The following is an 18,151-nucleotide window of genomic DNA, read 5'->3' on the forward strand; positions in this document are numbered from 1 at the left end:
GGTCAAAAAGTTGCATTTTACTTTTGTCAGACCACAAAACTTTTTGCCACATGGCTACACAGAATCTCCTGAGTGTTTTGTTGCATACTTCAAATGGGATTCAAGGTGGGCTTTCTTGAGTAATGGCTTCCTTCTTGCCATCCTACCATACAGGCCAGATTTGTGGAGTGCTTGGGATATTGTTGTCAATATCTTGGTGGTGCCATACACCTTCCACTTTTTAATAATCATCTTGACCGTGCTCCTAGGGATATTCTAGGCCTTTGATCTGTGCCTTTCAACAACTTTGTCCCGGAGTTCTTTTGGAAGCGCCCTGGTGCTCATGGTTGAGCCTTTGAATGCACTAGCCAACTATGGGACATTACAGAGACAGGTATATTTAGTCTGAAATCATGTGAACCACTTTTATTGCACACAGATGGACTCCATGTAACTTATTGTATGAATTCTGAAGGCAATTAGTTGCACCTGTGCTTATTTAGGAGCGTCACAGCAAAGGCGGTAAATACTTATCTAATGAAGACTTTTCAGGTTTTTATTTTTAATTGATTTGTTTTTTCAACCCCCCCCCCCCCCCACATTTTTTCACACATTGAAAGTGTTGAGTAGGTTGTGTAAATCAAAGGGAAAATATATCCCGTTTAAATGCATCAAGATTTCAGGTTGTAACACAACAAACTGTGAAAACGTCCAAGGGGGTGAATACTTCCTCTAGGCACTGTAGATGATGATAATTATGTTGATTGAAAAAGGGTTGGAAGGGAAAGATTGCAGTAAGCAACTATACGATAAAATTTTTACTCCAGATTCTTTAATTGTTAAAGAGATAGTAAAAGGATGTCTGCTTAGAGTGCATGCTGTCTTTGATGAGGACGGTTTTGTATTCATTAATGTATCTGCACCACATGACAGTAAAGAGCATTTACAGTTTTAAAACACTGGGAAACACTTTACAAGAGTGTAAAATGGAAGAGGGGTTGTTAGCTGGAGATTTTAACTGTACAATAAATAATAAAATGGATAGGTCTTACTATGCATTGTAAAGTTTTAACATTACTTCCCTTGATTTAAATTCAACACTTTTCACAATATATGCAAGCATCTTGTTGGCCTTTTTTATAGCTTCCCCACATTGTCTAGATGAAGACATTTCTGAGTCAACATAAACTCTTAGGTCTTTTTCATAGATTCCTTCTCCAATTTCAGTATCTCCCATATGATATTTATAATGCACATTTTTATTGCCTGCATGCAGTACCTTACACTTTTCTCTATTAAATGCAATTTGCCATGTGTCTGCCCAGTTCTGAATCTTGTCTAGATCATTTTGAATCACCTTTGCTGCTGCAACAGTGTTTGCCACTCCTCCTATTTTTGTGTCGTCTGAAAATTTAACAAGTTTGCTTACTATACCTTATAGCCTTACTGATCCCTGTGGTACACTACTGGTTACCACACTCCATTCTGAGGTTTTTCCTCTAATAAGTACTTTCTGTTTTCTACAAGTTAACCACTCCCTAATCCATGTACATCCGTTTCCTTGAATCCCAACTGCGTTCAGTTTGAGAATTAATCTTTTGTGCGAGACTTTGTCAAAAGCTTTCTGGAAATCTAAATAAACCATGTCATATGCTTTGCAATTATCCTTTATCGATGTTGCATCCTCAAAAAAATCAAGCTAGTTAGTTAGATACGATCTCCCTTTCCTAAAACCATGTTGACTGTCTCCCAGGATACTGTTACCATATAGGTAATTTTCCATTTTGGATCGTATTATAGTTTCCATATAATAGAAGTCAGGCTTACTGGTCTGTAGTTACCTGGTTCGGTTTTGTTTCCCTTTTTGTGAATCGGTATTACATTTGCAATTCTCCAGTCTGTCGGTACAACCCCTGTGTCAAGAGATTGTTGCATGATCTTGGTTAGCGGTTTGTAAATAACTTCTTTCATTTCTTTGAGCACTATTGGGAGGATCTCATCCAGCCCAGGGGATTTGTTTATTTTAAGAGCTCTTAACACCTGTGGAGCATGTTGTCAGTATCTTCCTTTGTAAAAACTTGTGAAAAGTAATCATTTAATATATTTGCTATTTTCTTTCCTTCGTCTATGATTTTGCCATTTGTGTCTCTTAAACATTTAATCTCCTCTTTGAATGTTCGCTTGCTGTTGTAAGATTGGAAAAACATTTTGGAATTGGTTTTAGCCCCCTTAGCAATGTTCATTTCTATTTCTCTCTTGGCCTTTCTAACTTTCTTTTGACTTGCGTTTGCAGTTCTGTGTACTCTTTCTGTGTACTTTCTTTTTGGTCCCTTTTAAACTCTCTGTAAAGTGCTTTTTTTTTTGCTGAATATTTTTTTAATTGATTTATTAAAACCATTTTGGCAGTTTCATTTTACATTTAAATTAGTCTACTTTTGCGCCTCTAGTACTACATTTTTGGAGAACAGCCATCCTTTTTCTGTGGATGTTTTCTCTATTTTACTCCAATCTACTTCTGTTAGTCTCTGTTTCATACTTTCATAGTTTGCCTTTCTAACATTGTAAACCTTAGCTTTAGTCATTACTTTTTGGATTTTAAAAATCACTTCAATCAAAAATCATTGGTCTGAGTCTGCTTGTGGTTCTCTGACCTCTGTTTTAGTTATTCTGTCTTCTTTATTTGAAAAGACTAAATCAAGGCATGCCTCCCCTCTAGTCGGTGCCTCGACAGATTGCATAAGGAAGCAGTCATTTGTCATTTCTACCATTTCAATTTCGTCCATCGTGCTCCCCACCAGGTTTTCCCATTTTATATGGGGGAAGTTGAAATCCCCCATTAGTATGGCTTCTCCTTTATTAACACTATCACTGCCCGTGCCCTTTAAAGTTGTGCTAGCCATCTTTAACATCTATGACCTTACTTACATTAGCACTAGATATCTGTCTGTTTATCTATTTATACACTGGGAAAACAAACCCTATTTTTATGGTAAATTTACCTTAATATTGACATGCTTTTTTTTTTTTTTTCATTACGGTAAAAGTTGTTCAATATTAGTATAAAATACCTTACCTTTAATAATATTGAAATATACACTAGAATTAATCTACACATAGTTTTATTAAGTCAATATTAAGGCAAATTTACAGTACAAATATGTTTTTTTTTTTTTTTACAATGTAGGCAGATAGACAGACAGACATATACAGTATATAGGCATAGATAGATAGATAGATAGATAGATAGATCAGGGTTATACCCCACTGGTGTCTCGTCAAAGGGTCACCTCTTTGGACCTCACAAAACACCAAATGCTATGAAGCTATTGACTGAATAAACCAACTATATTGTATTTATGTGATGAACTGGAAGAAGATTTAAAGTCAAGCACCTTGAGGGGTCCTGCATTGCCAGTATCACTCACAGCCCTGTCAAGCACCCTGAGGGGTCCTGCATTGCCAGTGTCACTCACAGCCCTGTCAAGCACCCTGAGGGGTCCTGCATTGCCAGTGTCACACAGCCCTGTCAAGCGCCCTGAGGGGTCCTGCATTGCCAGTATCCCTCACAGCCCTGTCAAGCACCCTGAGGGGTCCTGCATTGCCAGTGTCATTCACAGCCTTGTCAAGCACCCTGAGGGGTCCTGCATTGCCAATATCCCTCACAGCCCTGTCAAGCACCCTGAGGGGTCCTGAATTGCCAGTATCCCTCACAGCCCTGTCAAGCCCCCTGAGAGGTCATGCATTCCCAGGACCCCTCAAGATAAATGCAGCCTTGCTATTCTTTGACACCGGTTCCTTCCAGACTCCAGCAGGTGATGCATCCAGAATCAGTCAGATGTCAGTGTCTAGTTGTGTGTCCCAGGTTACAGCTGCTTTAGTAAAGAGGTCACACCAATACATCTGTTTGCTTCCTACACTACAGCAGCAGACTGAGTTAAAATAATTATCTTTTGACATTGCTGTTTTTCCTGGGATCCTGGAAGCAGTTGATTGAGTGCTCCTGTTGTGAATACATTAGATTTGTACAATAAAAAAGATTTCATTCAATGAGCATGTAGGTGCTGTGCAATACCACTTGTCACATTATGCATGTAAGGATGGCTGTTCTTCAAAAATGTAGTACTAGAGGCGCAAAACAATTACATCCCTAAAGTAGACAAATCTTAATGTAAAACTAAATTGCCAAAATGGTTTAATAGATCTATTAAAAAAAAATATTCAGCGAAAAAAGGCACTTTACAGAGCGTTAAAAAGGGACCAAAAAGAAAGTACACAGAAAGCTTACTTGGAACTGCAAACGCAAGTCAAAAAGGAAGTTAGAAAGGCCAAGAGAGAGATAGAAATGAACATTGCTAAGGGGCCTAAAACCAATTCCAAAATGTTTTTCCAATATTACAACAGCAAGAGAACATTCAAAGAGGAGGTTAAATGTCTAAGAAATACAAATGGCAAAATCATAGATGAAGAAAAAAAAATAGCAAATATATTAAATGATTATTTTTCACAAGTTTTTACAAAGGAGGATACGGACAACATGCCCCGCATGTCATCCAGTTCCTATCCAGTTTTAAATAACTTTAGCATAACCGAGGCAGAAGTGTTAAAGGGACTAGGAGCTCTTAAAATAAACAAATCCCCTGGGCTGGATGAGATCCTCCCAATAGTACTCAAAGAAATGAAAGAAGTTATTTACAAACCGCTAACCAAGATCATGCAGCAGTCTCTTGACACAGGGGTGGTACCGACAGGCTGGAAAATTGCAAACGTAATACCGATCCACAAAAAGGGAAACAAAACTGAACCCGGTAACTACAGACCAGTAAGCTTGACTTCTATTATATGCAAACTTATGGAAACTATAATAAGATCCAAAATGGAAAATTACCTATATGGTAACAGGGCCCTGGGAGACAGTCAACATGGTTTTAGGAAAGGGAGATCATGTCTAACTAACTTGCTTGATTTTTTTGAGGATGCAACATCGATAAAGGATAATTGCAAATCATATGACATGGTTTATTTAGATTTCCAGAAAGCTTTTGACAAAGTCCCGCATAAAAGATTAATTCTCAAACTGAATGCAGTTTGGATTCAAGGAAACACATGTACATGGATTAGGGAGTGGATAACATGTAGAAAACAGAAAGTACTGATTAGAGGAGAAACCTCAGAATGGAGTGTGGTAACCAGTAGTGTACCACAGGGATCAGTATTAGGTCCCCTGCTATTCCTACTCTACATTAATGATTTAGATTCTGGTATAGTAAGCAAACTTGTTAAATTTGCAGACGACACAAAAATAGGAGGAGTGGCAAACACTGTTGCAGCAGCAAAGGTCATTCAAAATGATCTAGACAAGATTCAGAACTGGGCAGACACATGGCAAATGACATTTAATAGAGAAAAGTGTAAGGTACTGCATGCAGGAAATACAAATGTGCATTATAAATATCATATGGGAGATACTGAAATTGAAGAAGGAATCTATGAAAAAGACCTAGGAGTTTTTGTTGACTCAGAAATGTCTTCATCTAGACAATGTGGGGAAGCTATAAAAAAGGCCAACAAGATGCTCGGATACATTGTGAAAAGTGTTGAATAAATCAAGGGAAGTAATGTTAAAACTGTACAATTGAATATTGTGTTCAGTTCTGGTCACCTCGCTATAAAAAAGATATTACTGCTCTAGAAAGAGTGCAAAGAAGAGTGACCAGAATTATTCTGGGTTTAAAAGGCATGTCATATACAGACAGGCTAAAAGAATTGAATCTGTTCAGTCTTGAACAAAGAAGACTACGCGGTGACCTGATTCAAGCATTCAAAATTTTAAAAGGTATTGACAATGTCGACCCAAGAGACTTTTTCGACCTGAAAAAAGAAACAAGGGCCAGGGGTCACAAATGGAGATTAGGCAAAGGGGCATTCAGAACAGAAGATAGGAGGCACTTTTTTACACAGAGAATCGTGAGGGTCTGGAATCAACTCCCCAGTAATGTTGTTGAAGCCGACACCCTGGGATCCTTCAAGAAGCTGCTTGATGAGATTCTGGGATCAATAAGTTACTAACAACCAAACGAGCAAGATGGGTCGAATGGTCTCCTCTGGTTTGTAAACTTTCTTATGTTCTTATGTCTTATGTGTGTGCCAAACTCCCTGGATCGAGCCGTGACACCTTCATTCTGGATAACTCATCACTGAGTACGTGGTTTGAGACACGCCTGAATGTCAATGGTTGGCTTATAGTGTCTATATTTAAAGCGCTGGTTAATGATACCCATTTTAAATCCACAGTCAGAAGCTGAACATAAAGATAAGGAAGCACATACATCTTCTCCTGCATAGAACAGACCTTTGGCATGTTAAAAACAGGCTTTACATGCCTTGATTGGTCAGGGGGTTTCTTACACTAAAGCCTGCTAAAAGTGTCAAATATATTTCTGACATGTTGTGTATTAAACAACATACTTTAAACCATCACAGTGAAGAACACATTGACGAGAGTGAAAGAAACGAGGCACCAGGAGATGAGGATGTGTCGGCAGTTACACATCCACTTGTATCAGGTACAGACTCGGCGCGGCCCACAAACCAGCAAAACATCTTAAACAACAATTCTTCCTAAATGTTAAATGTTGTAAAATTACACTTTCAGGAGCATCCTTTGCATGCTAATGTTAATTTTGATATATGTGATATGTTGTCATAACCCTCCTATGAACTTGTTAACTGGACAGAAATAATTCAATTGACAATGTACGTTTTTAAGCCATTTTTGTATTTATTTATTTTTTTAAAGGTACAATTTATGGCATTTCATAATAGAGTGAAAAATAAATAAAAAATAATGCTGTTTCATAAAGTCCAATGAAAGCTGTTGAATAACGTTACCTTCTTAACATATTGAATTACCCACCCTATATATAGAATTAACTAATGCTGCTTCCTAACATCCAATGACAACTCCTGAATAATGTTACCTTGTAACATATTGAATTCCACACTGGTTTGGAGCTTTCCAGATACTTAACAACAAACTGACAACTGAAACACGTGACATTCCAAAATCAAAGTCTCAATCCTAAAATTGTAGGTGATGCAAAACTTTTGGCCAGAGCTGTAGACTTAAAACCGAAATCCAATCACATTCAATCCTTTAGTTGTCTTGTCTGTTAGGAGTGGTGAGAGATTCTGACGATTATTATTATTATTATTATTATTATTATTATTATTATTATTATTATTATTATTATTATTATAAAGATTTGAAATGCTGACAGTACAGCACATACTGCAGCATCTCCTCACACTAACCACTGTTCCAGAGAATTCAAATTGAAAAAAAAAACTGCTGCAAGTGGCAATTGAATACTACCAGAGAGACAGACAGACAGACAGACAGACAGACAGAGACAGCACCGAGTTGATTTCCTGCCTTTCACCCAGAGACCTCTCACACTCTGTTCATCACAGCACCTGACAGGCATTTTATATACAGTCATTGCGGTGGGATTAACATACCTACAGTGATAAAGCAATGCTATATAATTTGAAGAGCGCTAGTCTATCTATCTGTCTAGCTGTCAGTCTGTCTGTCTATCTATCTGTATGTCTATATACCTCTCTGTTTATAGATAGATAGATAGACTGACAGGCAGACAGATGGATAATGTTAATAAAGCTGATACCAGGTGAGAGAATGGATTTAAAGATGGGTAGCACTCCTTTAAAGAGGACCAGTGATAGATAACATCTGCTCTATTCAAACTGGGGTTTTTAATGTGTGTATATATATGAAAAATAACTGTACATATTTTTGTACATTTGCTGCATGAACTTTGGAAAGGGTTGTATTTTATAGGGAGAGAGGAGAAAGGAGAGACGTGAGAAGAGAGGGAAGGGGAGGGCACTGAGATAGAGAGGGGCAGTGTCTCCTGGCAGCTTTACCAAGCGCAACACAACAACTCATAGCATCCTGATTTCAAATGAGACATTCAGCAACAAAAACGTGCCTGCTTATTTATAATTCAGCACTTCTGAACATCATAAAGAAAATATATATATATATATATATATATATATATATATATATATATATATATATATATATATATATATATTGGCATGGCAAGTCATACAAGCATTAATATTAAAGTTAATATAGCGGGTGTACAGGAATATTGACCATTTCTTTATACTGAAACTCCCAGTTTGAACAGAGCAGATGTATTGAAAGCCTCTACTCCAATGAGGAGGCTGCAGGCTGTGATCTCACACTGGGCACACGTTTCTCACACATCCCCCCCCCCCAACCCCTCTCTGAAGATGCTCTGTGTATTTTTAGCTCTCAGTATTCCCTTCACATCTCAAATCAGCGAAACCAAGGCTATAAATAGACCAGCTCGTTGCATTCAATTCTCATGGATACACACACACACTGAGGCACACAAACTCACACACTGGGAGACAGACAGTGACACACACACACACCAAGATAATCACACTGAGACACACACACACTGAGGAACACAAACTCACACACTGGGAGACAGACAGTGACACACACACTCACCAAGATAATCACACTGAGACACACACACACACGGAGACATGCACACTGAGACACACACACACACGCACACACATTTGTTTATAGTGTTTCAGTTCTTTACATTGACTCCCATATAGTGTAGATTCTATGATCCTTATATCTCATACCTGACAGAGAGGGTCTCTCTCTTTGTCTCTCGATGTCTCGTGGCTCTGGGTTTATTCTTGTCTCATTCTGAGGACAGGGTGACTTTGAACCGAGAAGCCAGGAATACAAATAAAAACAAATCTGCTCTTCAATATGAACTGTTATCTAACCTTCAGTCTCAATGAGCACTGAGCATGAAACACATACACACACACTCCCCCACACTCCCACACACACACCTACACATACCAACACACATTCCCACACACACACACACACACACACACACTCCCACACACGCAGGCAGAGAGATAGGAATAAAAATACATCTGTGCAGTGATATTGATCTGTTATCTAACTGTCATTCACTGTGTGTTTGAGCACTGAGATTCCTTACCATTACTGTATTGAAAGATTTCTCCTGTGTTTGAGATATATATATATATATATATATATATATATATATATATATATATATATATATATATTATAACACAGCAGGGAGGGGGTCAATATCCTCCCTGCCAAAAAGGTGTATTTATTTAATTGGTTTTATTATTTGTTAATTTTTCCCTGCACCTGGCGATCATTGTAAATTAGAGCCAGGTGCAGGGCACTTAAAAAGAGCAAGCCGTCTCTTCGGGGCTGCTGTGTGAAGAAGCCCTCTTGATTGTGCGATCAAGCGTATGAAAAAACACAGACACAGGCAGGCAGACAGACAGACTCATTGTTTTCTCTCCTGCATCTAAGGATTCCCCATTCCCATGATGCTTTGGGGCTTGCTGTGGAAATCCACTAGGTTGTCACGGCAACATAAACATCAACGAGAATCCCTGAAAGAGCGTGACGCAAAGAGATAAGGAGAGAGTGAGGAGAATGAGAGATGGGGCGAGGGGAAAGAAAGAGAATAGAGATAAGAAAGAGAAGAGGGAGAAGAGAGAAGAGAGAGGGAGGAGAGAGTAAGGAAAGTGGAGGGAGAGGGGAGAGGGAAGAGGAAAGGGTGATAGGAAAATAATAGAGAAACAGGGAGTGAGAGGAGAGAGGAGAGTATTTTGCTTCTCAAGCAGACGTTTTGGAAGCTGAGTTTGCTAAAATATGATTCACTGGATAAACAAAAACTGAGAAAGAGGGAGGGAGCAGAGAGACGAGAGAGAGGGGGAGGAGAGTAGATAGAGGGGAGAGAGGACAGAAGAGAGAGAGGAAGCAGAGAGAGGAGAGAGAGGGGGAGGAGAGTAGAGAGGAGAGAGAGGGGGAGGAGAGAAGAGAGAGAGGGAGAGAGAGAGGAGAGAGAGGGGGGAGAGTAGAGAGAGGGGAGAGAGGACAGAGAAGAGAGAGAGGGAGCAGAGAGAGGAGGAGGAGAGTAGAGAGGGGAGAGAGAAGATATAGAGGAAAGGAGAGAGGAGAGAGAAAAGTGACATACAAACTTTGAAAAAAGACATGCTTATACTTTATTAAATATTCTGTTACTGTTAAACTTCACTATTAAAACGACTGCAGCCAAAACAATCATTTCATAATTTCACAGACAAGCAGAGAGACAGACGGCTGCCCAGTCGATACCTTTCCAAAGTGTGAAATTGATTAGAATGAGAGTTTTATTATTCAACTAACAGGCTATACATTCTGTCAGTGCAAAATCATTTACTATCACATGCACCCTTGAACTACAGCAGGCAAATGCAAACCAGAACAAGAGTGGAAACAATACAGAAAGAATTCAAAAAACATTTAAAAACCTTGAAGAGCAAAGTGCTACAGCAGAGCATATAAACTAATCCACTTGAGATTCACGTGGGATTATTTTCTGTTTCACTCGTCACATCCTGGGGACTTTAAAAAGTTTAAAGCAAACCCTGTGGCCTCCATAGAGCTCTCAGAATCATATCTGAACTACATCAGCTTCACCAGAGTGGAACCGTTATTAACCTGCCCCCTGCAACACTCTGCCCCCTAATGAGTGGAAGAATGCATCAGTAAGATTTGGCAGATGCCTTTATCCAAGGTGAGTTAAAAAGAAAGAGGGAAAAGAAAGAGTGGGATCAGGAAGATAGAGAGTGTAGGGAATAACCTGAATACAGAAGTCTTGTACCATTAGACCTGGGCAGACACATGGCAAATAACATTTAATAGAGAAAAGTGTAAGGTACTGCACGCAGGCAATAAAAATATGCAATATAAATACCATATGGGAGATACTGAAATTGAAGAAGGAATCTACGAAAAAGACCTAGGAGTTTATGTGATACATTGTGATACAGAGTTTCGGATACATTGTGAAAAGTGTTGAATTTAAATCAAGGGAAGTAATGTTAAAACTGTACAATGCACTAGTAAGACCTCATCTTGAATATTGTGTGCAGTTCTGGTCACCTCGCTACAAAAAGGATATTGCTGCTCTAGAAAGAGTGCAAAGAAGAGCGACCAGAATTATTTCGGGTTTAAAAGGCATGTCATATGCAGACAGGCTAAAAGAATTGAATCTGTTCAGTCTTTACACGGTCACATGATTCAAGCATTCAAAATACTAAAAGGTATTGACAATGTCGACCCAAGGGACTTTTTCGACCTGAAAAAAGAAACAAGGACCAGGGGTCACACATAGAGATTAGATAAAGGGGCATTCAGAACAGAAAATAGGAGGCACTTTTTCACACAAAGAATCGTGAGGGTCTGGAATCAACTCCCTAGTAATGTTGTTGAAGCCGACACCCTGGGATCCTTCAAGAAGCTGCTTGATGAGATTCTGGGATCAATAAACTACTAACAACCAAACGAGCAAGATGGGCCGAATGGCCTCCTCTCGTTTGTAAACTTTCTTATGTTTTTATGTTCTTATTATTAACCTGCCCCCTCCTCCCAGCAAGACTGTCCCTAGTGGATGTAAAGAAGTTGTTAGTGGCACTTCTTCCTGTTTTCTTCCAGGTTAATAATGGTTCCACTCTGGTGAAGCGGCTGTAGTTCAGACATGATTCTGAGAGCTCTATGGAGGACACTGGGGGCAGGTTAAGTAACCCACGACATGCTGTGAGGTAAGACACTTCTTACTGCACGCCTTGGAGTGGGTATTTCGCTTATAAAATGGTTTTTTTTTTTTTTTTTTTTAATAATTACACAAACTAGCTTTTTAAGGAAAAAAATAAGAAATATATTATGTATCCTTCCACTGAGAAAATTAGTCCCTGAAGACTGTTTGATTGTACATGTATTTTGTACTTTTTTGTTTTATTTGCCATAAACATTACATTGAACATTGCCATTTATAGTAACATTTTCAGGATGAAATGTTATTTGTGAATTGAAAGCAAACTGATTTCCCACATCTGAGGGAGGATTCATAGAACAGCCAAACACTGCACTGCACTGGCACTCGAGGGAGGATTCATAGAACAGCCAAACACTGCACTGCACTGGCACTCGAGGGAGGATTCATAGAACAGCCAAACACTGCACTGCACTGGCACTCGAGGGAGGGTTCATAGAACAGCCAAACACTGCACTGCACTGGCACTCGAGGAAGGATTCATAGAACAGCCAAACACTGCACTGCACTGCACTGGCACTCGAGGGAGGATTCATAGAACAGCCAAACACTGCACTGCACTGGCACTCGAGGGAGGATTCATAGAACAGCCAAACACTGCACTGCACTGGCACTCGAGGGAGGATTCATAGAACAGCCAAACACTGCACTGCACTGGCATCGAGGAAGGATTCATAGAACAGCCAAACACTGCACTGCACTGGCACTCGAGGGAGGATTCATAGAACAGCCAAACACTGCACTGCACTGGCAATCGAGGAAGGATTCATAGAACAGCCAAACACTGCACTGCACTGCACTGGCACTCGAGGGAGGATTCATAGAACAGCCAAACACTGCACTGCACTGGCACTCGAGGGAGGATTCATAGAACAGCCAAACACTGCACTGCACTGGCACTCGAGGGAGGATTCATAGAACAGCCAAACACTGCACTGCACTGGCACTCGAGGGAGGATTCATGGAACAGCCAAACACTGCACTGCACTGGCACTCGAGGGAGGATTCATAGAACAGCCAAACACTGCACTGCACTGGCACTCGAGGGAGGATTCATAGAACAGCCAACACTGCACTGCACTGCACTGGCACTCGAGGGAGGATTCATAGAACAGCCAAACACTGCTTTTTTTTTTATTTTTTATTTTTTGTAGGAAATGATCCTACTCAGGCTTCGTGGTCTTCAAGAGAAGTTGCCCAATATTTTCTGAGGCTGTTCTCACACCGATGCTGGTAACCTGTATAATTCCTCTAGATTGTAAACCAGCATTAGATGATATGTGGACTAAACGGCTCCCGTGTCAGTCTGCACAGTGCTGCAGTCCGTCCCGTCCGCGGAGAGCACAATAGAGTGCTGAACCGAACCCGATCTTGTTTAAAAGCCTGACGGCTGTGTCAGCAGAGAGCAGGAGAGATTGTTGAGTGGTTTAAATGCTGTTTCATGTTGATATTTTTACCCACAGAAACACTGTTTAGATAACCGTTACTATTAAGGCGTAGTAATAATAATAGATCTGGTAAGGAAGTTGGTCTATGATGTCATAGCCACGTGATAAGACAATTATTACTGTATGGTCATGTGATCTTCTTCAGCCAATCACAGCACTTAATTTATCCAAGCCATTTTATGATAATGGTTCCACTCTGTAGTTCAGACATGATTCTGAGAGCTCTATGGAGGCCACAGGGTTTACTTTAAACTTTTTAAAAAGGCTCCAGGATGTGAGTGAAACAGGATATGATACAAAGTGAACTAGAAGAGGAAGAGGATTAGTTCATATAACTCTGATGCTCTTCTCCTGTATCAAGTTGCTTTTTCAAATCTAGATTCACTTATCAAAATGCAAATGTCATACACATTATAATCAATAACACCAATAGCATTATATATATATACACACACACATTCAAATCCATATGATAATCTATATCATACTTCTAAATATATTATATATTAAAATCTACAAATGTATATAAAACTCACACTAGTTCATTCTCTAACTATATTATCAATGTAAATCCAGCACTGGGAATAGGACCTTATATAAATCTAATATTAATAATAATTTATATATTTTAACATTCATTTTAAAGAGGGAGATAATGAAACAGAAAGAGATGGATAGACAGGTAGAAAGAGAGACAGATGGTAGAGAGAGAGATGGATAGATAGACATAGATAGACAGATAAACAGATAGAGAGATAGGCAGATAAATAGACAGATGGTGGACAGAGAGAGATAGTCAACAGTTCTATTCAATACAAAATGGTAATATGCATATTATATATTTTTTTCTCTAAAATGCTAATGTTTTACTGGTTTAATAAATAAATGATTCTCAGATTCTAAGTTCCTCACACACCTACATATTTTTCATCACTTTCTGTTATTTCATTCACCCAAATAAACCTAGGTTTTGCTACAAACTGATTAATAGACACAAAAGTCCTTGTAAAAACACTACTTTTGCAGTTATTACTATTATAGTTTTATAAACACATCAATTTAACTGAATTCAGTTTTTAAAATCTAATTGGACAAATATATGAAAAAATTAAATACTAATTATAATTTTATATATATATATATATATATATATATATATATATATATATATATATATATATGAAACAAACTTAAAATACTAATTTAAATTTTATTTATATATATATATATATGTTCACAAATATATTCTGTTCACAAAATACATTTGCAATATTGATATAAAATCATTTTTTATGTTGCTAAATATTCCCAATTTTATAAATAAATGAACAAAATGTAAGAATTACAATCCAACCTCAATATTAAAATCATTATAGCTAACAAAATAATTCATATTGAGGAGCCTTTATACTGAGTGACCTTAATAGCAGGTTTTATTGTAATTTATGTCTTAAATACTCTAATAACTAATAAAACAGAATCTTCTTACATGAACACCAAACTCACAAAGCAACAGGACTGACGCCATAACATTCGATTCAAACTGCAGGGCCTGGCTGCCTGCCTTTCCTAGATCGGGTTTGGCATTGCCCTGGTGTAGTTTTATTTTATATTAGAAAATAAACATTTTAAACATGTAGTTTTCAAGTCCTATCTCTATGTGATGAGTCCTGTTGTGGTTTAAATGTTTTGAATGCTTGTCACTGACACTGTGAGTATGAGATCTACACTCTGAGCAAAGTGTAGCTGCTGCTAATAGGTTTCAATGGGGAGGTATAATATCTGCTGCTTACTTTCTGCTGCTCTTTCCTGTAGCCCTGCTCTTGAATCCTGGCTACAGAGCAGCCTGACTAACATCTAACACTGGGGTCTACGAGGAGGAAAGTGCAAACCCAATCATCATATTATACTGCAGCCACCTAAACTGTCACTGCGTCAAGAACTACAGCTCCCAGCATCCTTCACTCTTACTGATAGTGTTGGGGCATGATGGGAGCTGCAGTTTTTTCCCCCGATAGCGGTGGGGACAGGTGTTCAATGTATTTATTCTCTCAGCCTCTCAGACCAGTGATACAGGGGTGTGTGGACTAAGGGGTGAGGGCAGCAGCCCGGCTCGATCCCGCTCTCTCTCCGAGGGGTGCAGGAACTCAGGGTTCACAAAGCTAAACCCTCGAAACTCATTCTGATCCAGCGAGGCCAGAACCATCCGATCTGGAGGGGTGAGAACCGGGGGGGCGCGGGTGAAGAATTTATCGAAATTCTCTCCGTTCCGGCCACCCTGAAAAAAAAAACAACATTATACATGGTATTTGATCTAATCCCCCTCCCTCTCTATCCTCTTCCCCTCCTTCTCTCCCCCTGTTCTCTTCTCTTTCCCCTGTCTACTCCCTCTCTTGCTTTCCCCCTCCATCCCCTCTCCTCTCTCTCTTTCTTCTTCCTCCCCTCCCCTCCCTGTATCTTACTGGTCTGGGTCTGAAGGGTGGTTGTATTTCCAGTGCTTCCAGTTTGACCCAGTCGATTCTGCGGAAGAAGGCGTGGTCCCGCACCTCTTTCTCCCCATCAACAGAGGAGCCGAGCCTCTTGGCTGGGTGCTTCGTCAGGAGCTGGGAGGCGAGAATGTGAAACTCATTCAAACCTGAGCAGCAACCCTGATAAAACAGCTACACTGAGTTTATGACAGCAATGAGACACTGTTCATAACAGCAATAAGACACTGCAGAGTGAGACTGACAAAAGAAATGATAACGTCACAAGATGAAATATTGTCATTTTCTATGTTGCTATACTGGTATCATTTTGTTTGTGTAATTTGTTTGAACTTAAGGATGGATCAACACACCAAGACCTGGCATTGGAGCAGGAGTGAGGTGTAACTGCACCTGCGGGAGAGGAGGAGGTGTAACTGCACCTGCGGGAGAGGAGGAGGTGTAACTGCACCTGCGGGAGAGGAGGAGGTGTAACTGCACCTGCGGGAGAGGAGGAGGTGTAACTGCACCTGCGGGAGAGGAGGAGGTGTAACTGCACCTGCGGGAGAGGAGGAGGTGTAACTGCACCTGCGGGAGAGGAGGAGGTGTAACTGCACCTGCAGGAGAGGAGGAGGTGTAACTGCATCTAGGCAGCAGCTGGAAATGAGATGAAAACAACATTCAGGTATAAGAGAGTCAGAAGCACAAAACTTTGTGATCACTCTGTGATGGGCACTCAGTGGTATGAAGTGACTGCATGCTTCAAACTAATAAATACATTTTATTAGCAGCATATCACTGTGTCAGTGTATTCTCTCGTGGAGTTATCATGTCTAAAACTCACAGTAGTTTAGAACAGCAAAAGCACAGTGTTGAGTTTAGAACAGCTATTGAGTTGTATAACATCTATAAGACACTGTCAAGTTTATAACAATAATAAGACATTGCTGAGAACAGCAATGAGATCCAGCTGAGATTAACAGCAATGAGATCCAGGTGAGATTCTAACAGCAATGAGACCCAGGTGAGAGTCTAACAGCAATGAGATCCAGGTGAGATTAACAGCAATGAGACCCAGGTGAGAGTTTAACAGCAATGAGACCCAGGTGAGATTAACAGCAATGAGACCCAGGTGAGATTAACAGCAATGAGACCCAGGTGAGAGTCTAACAGCAATGAGACCCAGGTGAGAGTTTAACAGCAATGAGATCCAAGGGGGGATTAACAGCAATGAGACCCAGGTGAGATTAACAGCAATGAGACCCAGGTGAGATTCTAACAGCAATGAGACCCAGGTGAGATTCTAACAGCAATGAGACCCAGGTGACTGCAGACTCACCCCTTTGCATATTGCCACGGCCTCACGGGATAGAGATTTGGGGTAGGAGACGTTGTGCTCCATGATGGACTGAAACAGCTCTTCCTCATCCTCTCCATCGAAGGGGGGCTGAGAGAGAGAGAGAGTTATTTTATCTACCACTGTTCAGTGTTCAAGTTTACATCTGTCTGTCAGCCTCTTCATTTAATTATTCCTTTTCATTTATTAAATTTGATTGATGTTCCTAATATTTATATTCTACTGTGTGACTGCTTTGGCAATACTGCTGATGCTGTCATGTCAATAAAGCAACTTTGAATTTAAATTTATGAGGAGAGAGGAGAGAAGAGAGGAAAAAGGATATAAGAGAGAGAGTGGGAGAGGGGAGAGAGTGAGATAGGATAGAGGAGAGAAAGGGAGAAGAGAGGACAACAGTTTAATGGAATTTGGACGAGTGGCAATTAAGACCTTCGTTAGGTAAGTGAATGAGGCATCCTGGTAAAGTCTATTAAAATGATGTAAAAGTGTGACAGCCAGACACTCCTTATAACCCCAGAATCAGATGCTAATCCATTAGTACAGTAAACTCAAGAGGTAACGTTTTTGGGATCGTGTTGTTAGATGCAAGGACTTTAACATACTGGAGAAGTGTAGAGTTACTTACCTGTCCAGCGAGCATCTCATACAACAGAACTCCAAAAGACCACCAATCCACTGACTTCCCATAGGACTGATAGGCAATAATCTAGAGGAGAGAAAGATGAGAGAGAGGAGAGGAGAGAGAGGGGTGAGAGGAGGAGGAGAGGAGAGATGAAAGAGAGGAGAGAAGAGGAGAGGAGAGAGAGGAGAGGAGAGAAAGAGGGGAAAGGTAAAGATACACAGTTAGCAATAGCATTTTCATAATATATTTATCCACCTCTATCTGGCATGACAAAATAAATTAAGTTTTGCCAAAGCATATTAAACAACAACTCCTCAGTACAGATGACCACCCCAGGCCATGGAATCTGTACTTGGTCAGGATTTGACTCAGTTTTATGTCTTTGACCCAGACCAATAGCACTCTGTTTGTTCTGTGCTTTAAATTTGCCTTTCTAACATGACTTCTATGTGTTTCGTAAATTGATGTACAGTTTTGTCACTATTGGGATAGGAGTTGTTTTTTCTTGGTGTCTCTTGCACCAGTTGGCTGAAAGGAACGGTTCA

General features: G+C 39.8%; 1 protein-coding gene across 1 annotated transcript in view; it reads right to left on the reverse strand.

Moving 5' to 3' along the window:
- Nucleotides 1-14,479: 14,479 nt before the first annotated feature.
- prkcg (protein kinase C, gamma) overlaps nucleotides 14,480-18,151 on the reverse strand; it is a 74,118-nt gene continuing 70,446 nt past the window's right edge. The window contains exons 14-17 of the mRNA XM_041232505.1: nucleotides 17,610-17,690; nucleotides 16,967-17,074; nucleotides 15,625-15,765; nucleotides 14,480-15,440 (exon numbers count right to left, since the gene is read on the reverse strand). Of these exons, the coding sequence (XP_041088439.1) occupies nucleotides 15,222-15,440; nucleotides 15,625-15,765; nucleotides 16,967-17,074; nucleotides 17,610-17,690 (549 nt within the window). The 3' untranslated portion in view covers nucleotides 14,480-15,221. The remainder of the gene's footprint in view (nucleotides 15,441-15,624; nucleotides 15,766-16,966; nucleotides 17,075-17,609; nucleotides 17,691-18,151) is intronic.

This window comes from Polyodon spathula, chromosome 29 (genome assembly GCF_017654505.1).
Source record: "Polyodon spathula isolate WHYD16114869_AA chromosome 29, ASM1765450v1, whole genome shotgun sequence".
In the NCBI taxonomy this organism is placed as follows: domain Eukaryota; kingdom Metazoa; phylum Chordata; class Actinopteri; order Acipenseriformes; family Polyodontidae; genus Polyodon; species Polyodon spathula.